We start from the raw sequence: 12,995 nt of genomic DNA, 5'->3' as shown, positions 1-12,995 counted from the left end.
CCCCTCTACTGGCCAATCTAGCACATGGCTGTTTTGACCTGCTATCCTTGCCCAGAGGAACCACCCTGCCTAGGGACCGTGGTGTCTGGAATCTTTCCTTGTGCTTGAATTACCTGTGCCCAGTTTCTTTGCCAGTTATCTGGAAATAGGCAGAGAGGGACAAACTGTACCTAACAGACCCTGGCCTGGATCACCTGCCTCCTCTTACTGTGTCCGAGGCTTTCTGTGTATGTGCTAAGTTGCTTCAGTCATATCTGACTCCTTCTGACCCCATGGACTGTAGCCTGCCAGGCTCCTCTGTCTATGGGATTCTCTAAGCAAGAATATTGGAGTGGATTGCCCTGCCCTCCTCCAGGGGATCTTCCTGACCCAGGGACTGAACCCACATCTCCTTTGTCTCCTGCATTGGCAGGCGGGTTCTTTACCACTAGTGCCACTCTGGGAAGTCTCAGATGATACTTAAAAAAAAAAAAAAAACCACCATATTCTCAAGTAGCAGGAGAAGGTCGTGAGGCCACTGCTTTTCTGACACATTAGAGATGAATCCACCTAAACACACCAGTCCCCTTATTCTGAACCCCACCCAAATTCAATCCTATAATAATAGATCATCTGAAATGAGGAGACCTAAAACTCAACCTGCAGTGGGTAAAGAAATGAGACTATAGCTGTGGTTTCTTACATGTTCTTTCAGCTGGACAAATGTCTCTGTGTCTGGTTTATTTCATGTGAATGGAAACAAGAAGTCTTTTAGGCCTGTGAACAACACACTCTGAGATATGTGTAGAATTCGATGGGTTAAAGATAATTAGCTAAGGAATAGGCATATACTCCTGAGATTCTAATATGATTTTTCAGTCTTCACAGAGGGCTGTGAAGTAAAATTCATGAGTAAAATTTCACAAACCAAGCAAAAGTTGCTTGCTTCGAAAAAGTAATATCATCTGAATCAGGGGAGGAGACAGAAGATGGGAGAAGTGAGGGGACCAGAGAGTGGACAGGAGAAGGACAGGAATAGGGACAGGTGAGGGGACAAGAGAGGAATAGCTGAGGGGACAGGAGACGGATAGGAATGGGGACAGGTGAGGAGACAGCAGATGAAGGAGGAGACAGGATATGGGACAGCTGAGAGGACAGGAGATGAGAGAGAAGAGGGACAGGAATCAGAACAAAAATGGGGACAGGTGAGGGGACAGGAGATGGGACAGGTGATGGGACAGGACACGGGAGAGAAGGACGGGAATGGAACAAGTGAAAGAAATGTGACTAGGGAGGCCGCCGGAGCCGCCTAGCTGCGCAGGGCCCGACCTTCCCAGGAGAGCCCCAAGCCCCAACACCGGCGTCAAGCACAGAGCCCCGCCCCCGGGTGCGCCCCGCCCCCGGGTGCGCCCCGCCCCCGGGTGCGCCCCGCCCCCGGGTGCGCCCCGCCCCCGGGTGCGCCCCGCCCCCGGGTGCGCCCCGCCCCCGGGTGCGCCCCGCCCCCGGGTGCGCCCCGCCCCCGGGTGCGCCCCGCCTCCTCGAGGGCGGTTCCGGCGGGGCGGGGCGGTTCCGGCGGGGCGGGGCGGTTCCGGCGGGGCGGGGCGGTTCCGGCGAGGCGGGAGCGGCGGGGCGGGGCGGGGGAAGCCACCTCCCGAGGCGGAAGCGGAAGCGCGAGCGCCGCGGGCCCGTAGCCGTGGAGACGCGGGGGCGGGGCCGGCAGAGAAGCGAGACCTTTAACCCGCGGCGGCGGTCCGCGGGAGGCGCGGGGTGGAAGTGTGGGCTGCGGGCGGCCATGGAGGTAACGCGAGGGCTCGGGAGCCGAGGGACCACCTCCCCGCCTGCCGGGGTCTGCACGGCCGCCCCTGACTGGCCGGCTTTCGTTGTGTTTTGCAGGAGCCTGTTCACGACGGGGTGGCCTCGCCGGCCGCTCCCGGGACCGGGAAGTCCAAGGTGAAGAGACGTCTGAGAGGCCGGTCCCACGGGAGGGGACAGCCTGGGGGACAGCTTTCCTCGGGGTCCGGGCCTGAGCGGTCAGGGGCTCCCTCTGAGTTCGCTGGGGTGAAGCCTGGCTTTTCATGCTGCCCCGGTCAGCGTGCCTCTGAGATGCCGCAGTTTCAAACGTTCAACGAAACAGTCTGGTTTCTGAGGTCCAAGCGGCGACCGGACTAAGCCGGACGGGCGGGCGGGTGGTGTCGAGGGCTCGGTCTTGCCGGCGCCTCTTCTGAGGTGGACACAGGTCACCCCCATGGCATGGGCGAGGGTCGGTCCAGAGTTGGTGACTTGCTACCGAGGTTTCCTGCTACGGCAGAGTTTCAGACAGTCGTCCAAACTCTGTGTTCCCGGAAGTTTCACTGTGACCCGGAGTTGAATACTTCTGTGATCCGAGCTTTACCCTTTAGAAAACTGAGCCCACAGGCGCTAAGTAACTTTCCCTCATTTTTCAGTTAAATCCTAAATGCGCCCTGATTCATCTTGTTGCTGTAATTAGGGCTTAACGTGTTTTCCCGTAGCCAGAGGCTTTTTTCAGTTTGAATAGGACGAAAGTTTCACACAACTGAGGAACTTTAAGTCAAGTTAGTCCCAGTTCCTTGATTTTGCAGTTAAAGAAATTAAAGAAAATGTCTTAACCTGTAACAATAATTTTGTGTAGCAAGAGGATATGTGCGGTTTTTTTACACTTCATTGTAGTTGCTTAACTAATAATTACTGAGTTAAACTTGGATTTGCTGATCTTAAAAAACAAAGGTCCATCTAGTCAAAGCTATGGTTTTTCCAGGAGTCATGTATGCATGTGAGAGTTGGACTGTAAAGAAAGCTGAGCGCCAAAGAATTGATGCTTTTGAACTGTGGTTTTGGAGAAGACTCTTTGAGAGTCCCCTGGACAGGAGATCCAGCTAGTCCGTTCTGAAGGAAATCAGTCCTGAATATTCATTGGTAGGACTGATGCTGAAGCTGAAACTCCAATACTTTGGCCACCTGATGCGAAGAACTGACTCATTAGAAAAGACCCTGATGCTGGGAAAGATTCAAGGCAGGAGAAGGGAACGACAGAAGATGACATGGTTGATGGCATCACTGACTAAATGGACATGAGTCTGAGTAAACTCTGGGAGTTGGTGATGGACAAGGCGGCCTGGTGTGCTGCAGTCCATGGGGTGGCAAAGAGTCAGACATGACTGATTGAACTGAACTGAATATTAAAAAATGTGGTATTTGGTTGATATAAATATTCAGTAGGATTTTTTTTTATATTTCAGCAGACTTTATGTTTCTTTTTTGTGGTATAGTAGAAACATGAATTATAACAAGTTGGTAATGTCTCTACATCTTCCAGCTGGAAGCCTTGCCCAAGGAAGATCTTATCAAGTTTGCCAAGAAGCAGATGATGCTAATACAGAAAACAAAATTGAGATGTACAGGTATTGGGTTGAAAATACTCATCTTGTCCATAGTCTGGTTTAATCATGGTTGCAAATACTAGTTTTTTAATAGTACACTGGCTTGTTATATCAGTGAATCCAATAATATTAGAGTAGTGCAATCTTACTTAGTATTCTAACCACTTGTTTTGATTTTTTTTTTTTTTTATCTCATAAGCCTAAACTGCAGTTTTCTTTGAATTGATAAAAAAAGGTCAGGGAGAAGGATTTTAAGAAATAGTGTGTTAAAGTTAAGCACATTTTTTTTAACCTCCCGTGGATTGTGTATTCTTCTGAGTAAGGCATTTTTTCCTAAAGTTGGCAGTTGATATGTTAGAGACGTGAGGTTCTAAGCCCAAACAAGTTGAAAAAAAAAAAAAGGCCCTAAATAAAGCAATAAAAGACTTCTTTCTTGGAATTCTGAAGCATATTTACTGAAGTTGCTTGATTCCCCATTCAGTTTGTATTTCTTTATATTCCACAAAGATTAGGTGTTAGTTTCCTTTTGTAATACGTGTGGGTGAGCTCTTTTCAGTGACTTAACTGCCCAGTCTGAAAGCTAACACTTATTTTCTACTAGAACAGGTTTAGCTGTGTTTTTAAAGGTTGGATCCACTTGTGATAGAGTAATTTATTTGGAAATGTGTAGGCACCAGATCTGGACATGAGTTGATGAAATAGATTACTGTGTATGTTTAATATGAGATTAGTTTTTTGCTCTTAAGATTAGACAGAAGTTATTTACAGTTGAAATAATGTCTGAGATTTGCTTCAGAAATGTCAGGATGCATAAGAGACGAGGGAAAAGAGGAAGTGAAGACAGGTTGGGATAAAATAATATTGCTCATTTAGTCAGTATTAAACCAAGATGATGGAGCATAGAGGTTAATCATACTATTCTCTCTAGTTTTTTTAATTTGTAGTTTTCCATGATAAAAAGGGAAATGAAAGGAAATGCCGGGTAAACTTAATGCTTTCTCAAAAATATGTGCTATTTCTTAAAAAGTATTATAATTTATAGTGCTTTTTTTTTTTTTTAAAGAATGTACTTCTCACTTTAGCCAGTAATTCCTTCTTCATTTCTGAACTAGTATCTTTTTTTTTATTTTTTCATAATTGTTTAGAGTTGGAGAAAGAAGTTGAAGAATTAAGGTCAAAGCTGGTTGCTGGAGGAGCTGACATCATTAAGGTAAGGACACAGTGTGAGTGTTGCTTTGATTTTTGTTTGTTTCTTTAGATGAGATGCCCAATGATAATTCGGATTTCCTGAGGGCTGTCAGCTGCTCCCGCCCAAGGTTACATGCTCCATCTCTCTGGTTAAGTGTGTGGAGAGAGGTGGATGAAGTCTGCTGCCCTTTCTGTTCTGACCTGGTGTCGCTTTCTGTCCTTTGCATCCCACTCACTCTGTCCTTAATGCTTGCCACCTCGGTCTCAGTCCTCCTCTTCCCTTGCCCATGAGGAACCCAGCCCCGAGCAGGACTTTGAGGAGTCTCTCCATTTCCAGGGCTCTTTGTGAAGCACTTCATGTCATCCTTATGAAGCGCGCTTACCTTGTTGACCCTGTAACTGGACTTGCTCTCTTCTTAGTTCTACATACCCTTGTCAGATCACAGAATACTCTTTTTATCTTGTTATTCCCTGTTTAAAAACCTGAGTTGCTTATTCTTACTCAGAGGCCCTTATTTTAAAAATAATTTTTAAAATTTATTTGTTCATTTTTGGCTGTGCTGGGTCTTTGTTGCTACTCAGGCTTTCTCTAGTTGTGAACCGGATCTACTCTTTGTTTTGATGTACGCAGTTCTCATTGCAGTGGCTTCTCTTGTTGCAGAGCATGGGTTCTGTAGTGTGTGGCCTTCAGTAGTTGTGGCACATGGACTCATGGATCACTGGTTGTGGCCTAGGGGCTTAGTTGCTCCAAAGCATGTGGGTTCTTTCTGGATCAGGGATCAAACCTAAGCCCTCTGCACTGTCAGGAGGTTTCTGTACCACTGGGTCACCAGGGAAGCCCTTACGTGCCCTTAACGCTAATTAAATGCTTTTCCTTCCCCCACTTGGCCTGACCGTCTTTAAAGTTTCTTTGCTTCTGAAAGCTCTGCAGTAATTTTTTTTCTTGCTTTTCCATGTTTGTAATTTGAGTCTTGCTGTCTGTCTAGTCTTTGATTATATATTGTCTTACTCTCCCAGCTTGGGAGCGGTGGACAGTCGAGGGGCTCCCAGGAAGTTCAAGGAGTCTTTAAATCCCTGTGTACACCTCGTACTGCCATTTTGTTCTTTATTTAGCCAAAACAGTATATGAATTCTGAATGGTGTGCACAAATAACGTTTGGATTTGTAATGTACAGATTGGTTTAAGCATTTCTGAATCATAATGATTTTATTTGGCCATTACGTGTTTTCCTAATTATTAATAGCCAAGGTTGACCACAAAATTCATTCCAGTTTCTCATAACAGCTTACAGAAAAGCTCGAACAAACTTTGTGTGGCCAACCCAGTAATTAATTATGGCTTTCCTGGTGGCTCAGATGGTAAAGAATGCATCTGCAGAAGACCTGGATTTGATCCTTGGGTTGGGCAGATCCCCGGGAGGAGGTCATGGCAACCCACTCCAGTATACTTGCTTGGAGAATCCTCATGGACAGAGGTACCTGGCGGGCTACAGTCCGTGGGGTTGCAAAGAGTCGGACAAGACTGAGTGACTAAGCACAGTAATTAATTAAAGAACCTGACTCTAGAGCCAGACTGCCTGATTCAGATCTTGAGGCCCTGCTCTGTCACATGCAGGCTGTGTGACCATGACTACGTTTCCTAACTTCTCTGTGACTCTTCCACTGGAGACTAGAGAGAATAACGAATAACAAGACTTGCTTTCCTATAGTCAGTACACACAGTGCTGAGAGCTGGATCTGTCCCATAAGTACTCAGTGATTTTGTTATTACCGTGTATAATTTGTAGTGGATATTGTATACATAGATGTATGCATATATACATACATGCTCACCCACACACTAAAAAGCAGGTTTTTGTATCTGAAAAGAACATTGCAGATGCCATTGTGTCAGTGAACTCTTAGCCCTTAAAATATTTTCCATACACTTACATTTCAGAATATTTAAATATTAAACATGTGTCCCTGTTTCCTCCTTGTTCATGTATACTCCTGTTCTGTCAAAACTACTCTTAAAAATGAGGGTAAAAAGCTCTCTTAAGTTAGCTAAGTTTACCTTTCAGGTTATTAATTTAATACTAAAGCATGTTACCCTGACCACTTAAGTCTCAGAAAGTAAAAGCTTGGTAAAATTAAATCAAGATTGCCTGGCAAAATATCAATAACCTCAGATGTGCAGATGACACCACCCTTATGGCAGAAAGCGAAGAGGAACTGAAAAGCCTCTTGATGAAAGTGAAAGAGGACAGTGAAAAAGTTGGCTTAAAACTCAACTTTCAAAAAACAAAAATCATGGCATCCAGTCCCATCACTTCATGGCAAATAGATGGGGAAACAGTGATAGACTTTATTCTCTTGGGCTCCAAAATCACTGCAGATGGTGACTGCAGCCATAAAATTAAAACACATTTGCTCCTTGGAAGACAAGCTATGACCAACCTAGGCAGCATATTAAAAAGCAGAGACATCACTTTGCTGACAAAGGTCTGTTTAGTCAAAGCTATGGTTTTTCCAATAGTCATGTAAGGGTATGAGAGTTGGGCCATAAAGAAAACTGAGCGCCGAAGAATTGATGTTTTTGAACTGTGGTGTTGGAGAAGACTCTTGAGAGTCCCTTGGACTGCAAGGAGAGCCAACCAGTCAATCCTAAAGGAAATTAGTCCTGAATATTCATTGGAAGGACTGATGCTGAAGTTCCAGTACTCTGGCCATCTGATTCGAAGAACTGACTCCTTAGACCCTAATGTTGGGAACTATTGAAGGCAGGAGGAGGAAGGAACAACACGGATGAGATAATTCTGTTCATCACCGACTCGATGGACCTGAGTTTGAGTAAGCTCTGGGAGCTGGTGATGGGCAGGAAAGCCTTGAATGCTGCAGTCCGTGAGGTCACAAAGTCAGACACGACTGAGCGACTGAACTGAAAATTAAATGAGAATGAAATCTTTTGATTTCCAGTCCTAATGAGAAGATTACACTGGAGAGTGATTGGAGGAGCTTGAGCATCAGCTAATCAGCTGCTTTGAGTTTTCTGTTTTAGAAAAATCACAAATTGCAGCATAATACATCATCTACACATCTGAGAAAGGGAGTAGACTTTCCTGCTACATTTTATTCCTTCACTGGGAGAAAGTACACTGGAAAAACATGACTTTGAATGTAAAGTTTTCTGTTCATCATAAAAATGTATGGCTTTTTAGGAGGTTTCCCAGGTGGTGCTAGTGATAAAGAACCCACCTGCCAATGCCGGAGATATAGGATACCTGGGTTCAGTCCCTGGGTTGGGAAGATCCCCTGGAGAAGCAAATGGCAACTCACTCTAGTACTCTTGCCTGGAGAATTTCATGGACAGAGGAGCCTGACAGGCTACAGTCTAGGAAAACCACAGCAGACCTAGAGACAACCAGAACAAATGAGCACAGGACAGAAGGCTTGAGGTGGCAGGTATCCAGGAAGAAGTATATGAATGATTATTTGATCTTTTTAACCATTTGGAAAGTAGGCGTCATTGTGAAAGATGGCTAAGTTTTCATCAGTTATAACAGGAAGTTAATAGCTAAAGTCCTTGGATATTGTTATCAAGTTATGCCAGTTGTGAGAATAACTTGAGAATTCTTCTTGGTTTTTATTTTCTCCAAAGAAACTCGTATGTAATGGGGATAATCTGTTGTTTGAAAACTTGATAGAATGCACCTGCAAAGCTCTCTTTTCCTCCTGTGTCTTTTGTTTAAACCTCTAGTTTAATTTTTAAGTAGTTACAATATTGATTTGTGTGTGTGTGTGTGTGTGAGAGTTACATTTTTCTAGGAATTTTTATCTGTACCATTTTACTTTTCGGTATTATTGGCAGGTTAATAACTGATCATAATATTCTTATTAACTATTTAATCTGTAGTTTATATATAGATAGGTTCCCTTTCTGTTCATTGTGTTTATGACTTCTGTCTTCTCTTGATCAGTCTCATAAGAGGTCTGCTTTGTTAGCTTTGTTTTCAAGAAACTGACTCTTGGCTTGTTCTGGTTTCTACTTCATTGAGTTCCTCTCCTATTTCATCTTTGCAGGGTATGAACCTTTTCTGGGGGTGGAGGGACACTGGGGGTTTGCTTGCCCGTTGTTCTAAGCACTCCTGATCAAGAGTGTCAGTCCCAACTAGAACCTACCTCCTGTACCCGCCTCACTGGTGTCTGGTGCCTCCATTCCTGAGCATTTGGTTTTCTAGTGAGTGTTTGCCAGCTTCTGGTATGTTTCTCCATTTGAGCCCTCAGATTCTAGCCTACTGCTGCTTTCTAATTCACTTCCTCCACCTCCTCCACTGTCAGTTTTTCAAAGTTGTATTGAGATTTTTCATATGTACATGTCTTATCTCCTTTTCCCTTGGTTCTTGTGTATAGTGTTTTAAATATGCTTACTTTAGCATGGTTTGGAGAGGTGAGGAGATAATTATGGGTAAATCAATCCACTGTTTTTAACCTCAAACAAATTACCCTATTCCAAAACAGGCCTTGACTGAACGTCTGGATGCTCTTCTTTTGGAAAAAGCAGAGACTGAGCAACACTGCGTTTCTCTGAAGAAGGAAAATATTAAAATGAAGCAAGAGGTTGAGGTAAGGCAGGATTTTATTTTATTTTATTTTTTTTAATTAACTTATATAATATAGTTGTAAATTTTAGAACCAAGATCTAAAAAAGCATCTCATTGGACTTCCCTGGTGGCTCAGTGGTAAAGAATCTGTCTGTCAATGCAGGAGACACAGGTTCAATCCCTGACCCGGGAAGATCCCACATGCCACAGAGCAACTAAGCCAGTGCACCACAACTGCTAAGACCACATGCTGTAGAGACTGAGCTGTGCAATAGGAGAAGCCACTGCAATGAGAAGCCCCTGCTCACCACAGTTAGAGGCAAGCCTGAGTAGCAGTGAAGACCCAGCACAGCCACAAATAAATAAATATAAATAAGACTAACAAAATACTAAGGAAAAAAAAGCATCTCATCTTATTTTAACTATAATATTTGCAGATAAGGAAACAGACTGATATTTTAAAAGAAGGATAACTGAAATCACTGAGCTACACAGGGAGATACAACTAACATTTACCTGTTCATTGTTCACTCTTTTTAGCTATAGTATCATTTTTTAATAAAATGGGGAAAATACCTATTTTATGAAATATCTGTCTTATGAGAAACTACCAATTTAAATGCTGATGGTCCCACATACTGTACATACTGCTGCTTGTTCACTTCTAGGATACTTGCCTGCCATTAGGTCTGTGCTACTTTTCTCCCCAAAACTTTATCACTCTATTCAGGAGATGTTCATTAAAGCCTGTAACTTAATAGAACTTAGGTAATTTATTACCATTTAAAACAAAATTAAACTCAGAGAGTTCCTTGCTTTGAGTAAGACTTTAGTACTACTGCTGGATATCATCATCATTCTTAAGGTGGTCAGAGCTTCTAAGCAGAATTTTTGAGATCTAAGGATCATATTTCTCTGTGTACATTGCTACTTGTTTCCTCTTTATGAGACTGTATCTCATATTTTTCCTGAGGGCAGGGGTTTTGTCTTAAATAATTTTTGTGTGCTTACATTTATAGGATTCTGTAACTAAGTTGGAAGATGTGCAGAAAGAGTTGGAACAGTCACAAAGAAGCTATGGGAAAGAAATAGAAAATTTGAGAAATGAATTAGCAACAATACAATCCAAATATAGTAACGATAAAGCTGATTGGCAAAAGGAAGTGGAAGAAGCAGCAAAAAAACAATTAGAGCTTTCAGAACAGCTCAGGTTTCAGAGTGATTCTGAAGATTATGTTAAAAAGCTGCAAGAAGAGATTAAGAAAATTAAGCCAGACTTTGAGGATCAAATTTTATGTCTGCAAAAGCAGTTAGAAACTGCCACAAATGAAAAAGAGCAAGAAATTACTCACCTCCGAGGAGTGATTGAGGCTAATTGTCAGCAGTACCAAAAAGATATTAATAGTTTGCAAGAAGAACTTGTACAGTTGAAATCTACACACCAAGAAGAGGTGAAAGAACTGATATGCCAAATTGAAACATCTGCCAAAGAACACGAAGCAGAAATAAATTATTTGATCCAGCTAAAGGATAACTTAGTCAGAAAGTGTGAGGCAGGTGAGATGAACATTCAGGAGAAGTATAAATGTGAATTAGAAAACGAAGGGAAAGCCTCAGGTGCAGACCAAGAAAATCAGGTGTGTTCTTTGCTGTTAAAGGAAGATTCTCTTGTAGAACAAGCAGTAAATGAAAAACTTAGACACTTAGAAGATGCCCTAAAGGAACTGGAGTCGCAACATAGCATCTTAAAAGATGAGTTAACTTACATGAATAATCTAAAATTAAAACTTGAAATTGATGCCCAACATATAAAGGATGAGTTTTTTCATGAACGGGAAGATTTAGAGTTTAAAATTAATGAATTATTACTAGCTAAAGAAGAACAGGGGTATATAATCGAGAAATTAAAATCTGAGCTAGAAGATGCAAATAAACAGTTTTGCTGCACCATAGAACAACATAACAAGGAAATACTGAGTCTGAAGAAACAGCATCAAAAAGAAATAACAGAACTAAATGAGACATTTTTGTCAGATTCAGAAAAAGAAAAGTTGGCATTAATGTTTGAAATACAGGGTCTTAAGGAACAGTGTGAAAAACTACAACAAGAAAAGCAAGAAGCAACATTAAACTACGAGGGTTTACGAGAGATTATGGAAATTTTACAGACAGAGCTGGGGGAATCTGCTGAAAAAATAAGTCAAGAGTTTGAATCAATGAAGCAACAACAAGCATTTAATATTAATGAACTTCAGCAGAAGCTCCAAACTGCATTTAATGAAAAAGATGCTCTTCTTGAAACTGTGACTTGTCTCCAGAGAGAAAATGATAACTTATTGTCACAGCAGGAATGTGTACCAGAACTTGAAAATACCATAAAGAACCTTCAAGAGAAGAATGAACTGTATCTAGTTAGTCTCCGTCAGAGAGATACCATGTTGCAAGAATTTGAAGCAAAGATAAGTTCTCTTACTGAGGAAAAATATGATTTCATAAGTAAGATGAAAAGTTCTCATGAAGAGATGGATAATCTCCACAAAAAATGTGAAAGGGAAGAAAGGTTGACTGTAGAACTTAGGGAAAAAGTGGATCAGACTGCCCAGTACAACAGTGAACTGGAACAGAAGGTAAATGAATTAACAGCAGGACTAGAAGAAACTTTAAAAGAAAAGGATGAAAAGAACCAAAAACTGGAAAAGCTTACAACTCAGTTGAAAACTCTCTCTGAAGACCAGGAAGCCACGTTATTGGAAGTGAGGTCTCTTCGTGAAGAAAATAGCAGACTGAGTTCAGAGAAGAATGTGCTGAGCAGGGATCTGGAAGCCTTCCTGTCTCAAAAAGAAGGAGATGTTACACTTCAGGAGCAGATCTCTGAATTAGAAGAGGAACTTCGGTTAGCTGTCAGAGAAAGGGATAATTTGAATCAACTGTTGGAAAACGAGCAAGTTCAGAAGTTGTTTGTTAAAGCTCAGTTGTGTGGTTTTCTTGAACAGATGGAGTCAAAGGTTTCACAAGAAAGGGAAGAACAGGATGTTGTAAACATCCTACAAGCCATGGGTGAATCCTTAGATAAAATAAGTGAAGAAAAACACAACTTGGATTTTCAGTATGATAAAAGGGTAGTAGAGTTAGAAAAAGAGATTAAGCTCCTTCAAGAAGAGCATATGGTTCAGTGTGAGGAACTTAGGTCTTTACTAAGAAATTACGAGCAAGAGAAAGTTGTCCTAAGGAAAGAGTTAGATGAAGCCCTCTTGGAAAAGGAGGCCCTGCAGTCTGACCTTCTGGCGATGAAGAATGCCAGTGAACAAACAAGGTTTGAGAATCAGAATCTCCTAATTCAGGTTGAAGAAGTGTCTCAAAAATTGTATAGAGAAAATGAAAATCATCACGAAAAAGAAAAAGATTTTATAAAAGAACTTGAAAACCTAAGGCCATTATTGGAACAGAAAGAATCTGAATTGAAGGATGTGAGAGCAGAGTTAATATCATTAAAGGTAATATTAACGTGAATTTTATTTAAGTAAATTCTTAGTTCTAGTCACAAGCGCTAGACAATATAAATATTACTGTTTTTACACTTCAAAGTCAAAGTAAATTTTTAGCATTTAAGCTCAAATGCAAATTTTTGAAAGTACGTTAAACATATTCCCATCACACTTAATCATACTGATTACTGTTGGTTTTGGATCATTTTGGAATCTTGATTTTACATAAGATTAAGTGGCCAGGGGGTTAAATGTTGGTCAAATGTAGTCACCAGCAAAACTACAACTAAATGTGAAAAAATTTTAATTTTATCCTTGTGTGATACACATATTACCTTAAAGCACACTGTTAAGCAAAAAAA

General features: G+C 41.8%; 1 protein-coding gene across 1 annotated transcript in view; it reads left to right on the top strand.

Moving 5' to 3' along the window:
- Nucleotides 1-1,669: 1,669 nt before the first annotated feature.
- The window catches only part of GCC2 (GRIP and coiled-coil domain containing 2), a 34,495-nt gene continuing 23,169 nt past the window's right edge, over nucleotides 1,670-12,995 (top strand). The window contains exons 1-6 of the mRNA XM_070478995.1: nucleotides 1,670-1,777; nucleotides 1,873-1,929; nucleotides 3,314-3,398; nucleotides 4,523-4,587; nucleotides 9,066-9,170; nucleotides 10,168-12,642. Of these exons, the coding sequence (XP_070335096.1) occupies nucleotides 1,772-1,777; nucleotides 1,873-1,929; nucleotides 3,314-3,398; nucleotides 4,523-4,587; nucleotides 9,066-9,170; nucleotides 10,168-12,642 (2,793 nt within the window). The 5' untranslated portion in view covers nucleotides 1,670-1,771. The remainder of the gene's footprint in view (nucleotides 1,778-1,872; nucleotides 1,930-3,313; nucleotides 3,399-4,522; nucleotides 4,588-9,065; nucleotides 9,171-10,167; nucleotides 12,643-12,995) is intronic.

Source organism: Odocoileus virginianus, chromosome 2, assembly GCF_023699985.2.
Source record: "Odocoileus virginianus isolate 20LAN1187 ecotype Illinois chromosome 2, Ovbor_1.2, whole genome shotgun sequence".
Lineage (NCBI taxonomy): Eukaryota > Metazoa > Chordata > Mammalia > Artiodactyla > Cervidae > Odocoileus > Odocoileus virginianus.
This window is presented reverse-complemented; position numbering and strand designations above follow the sequence as displayed.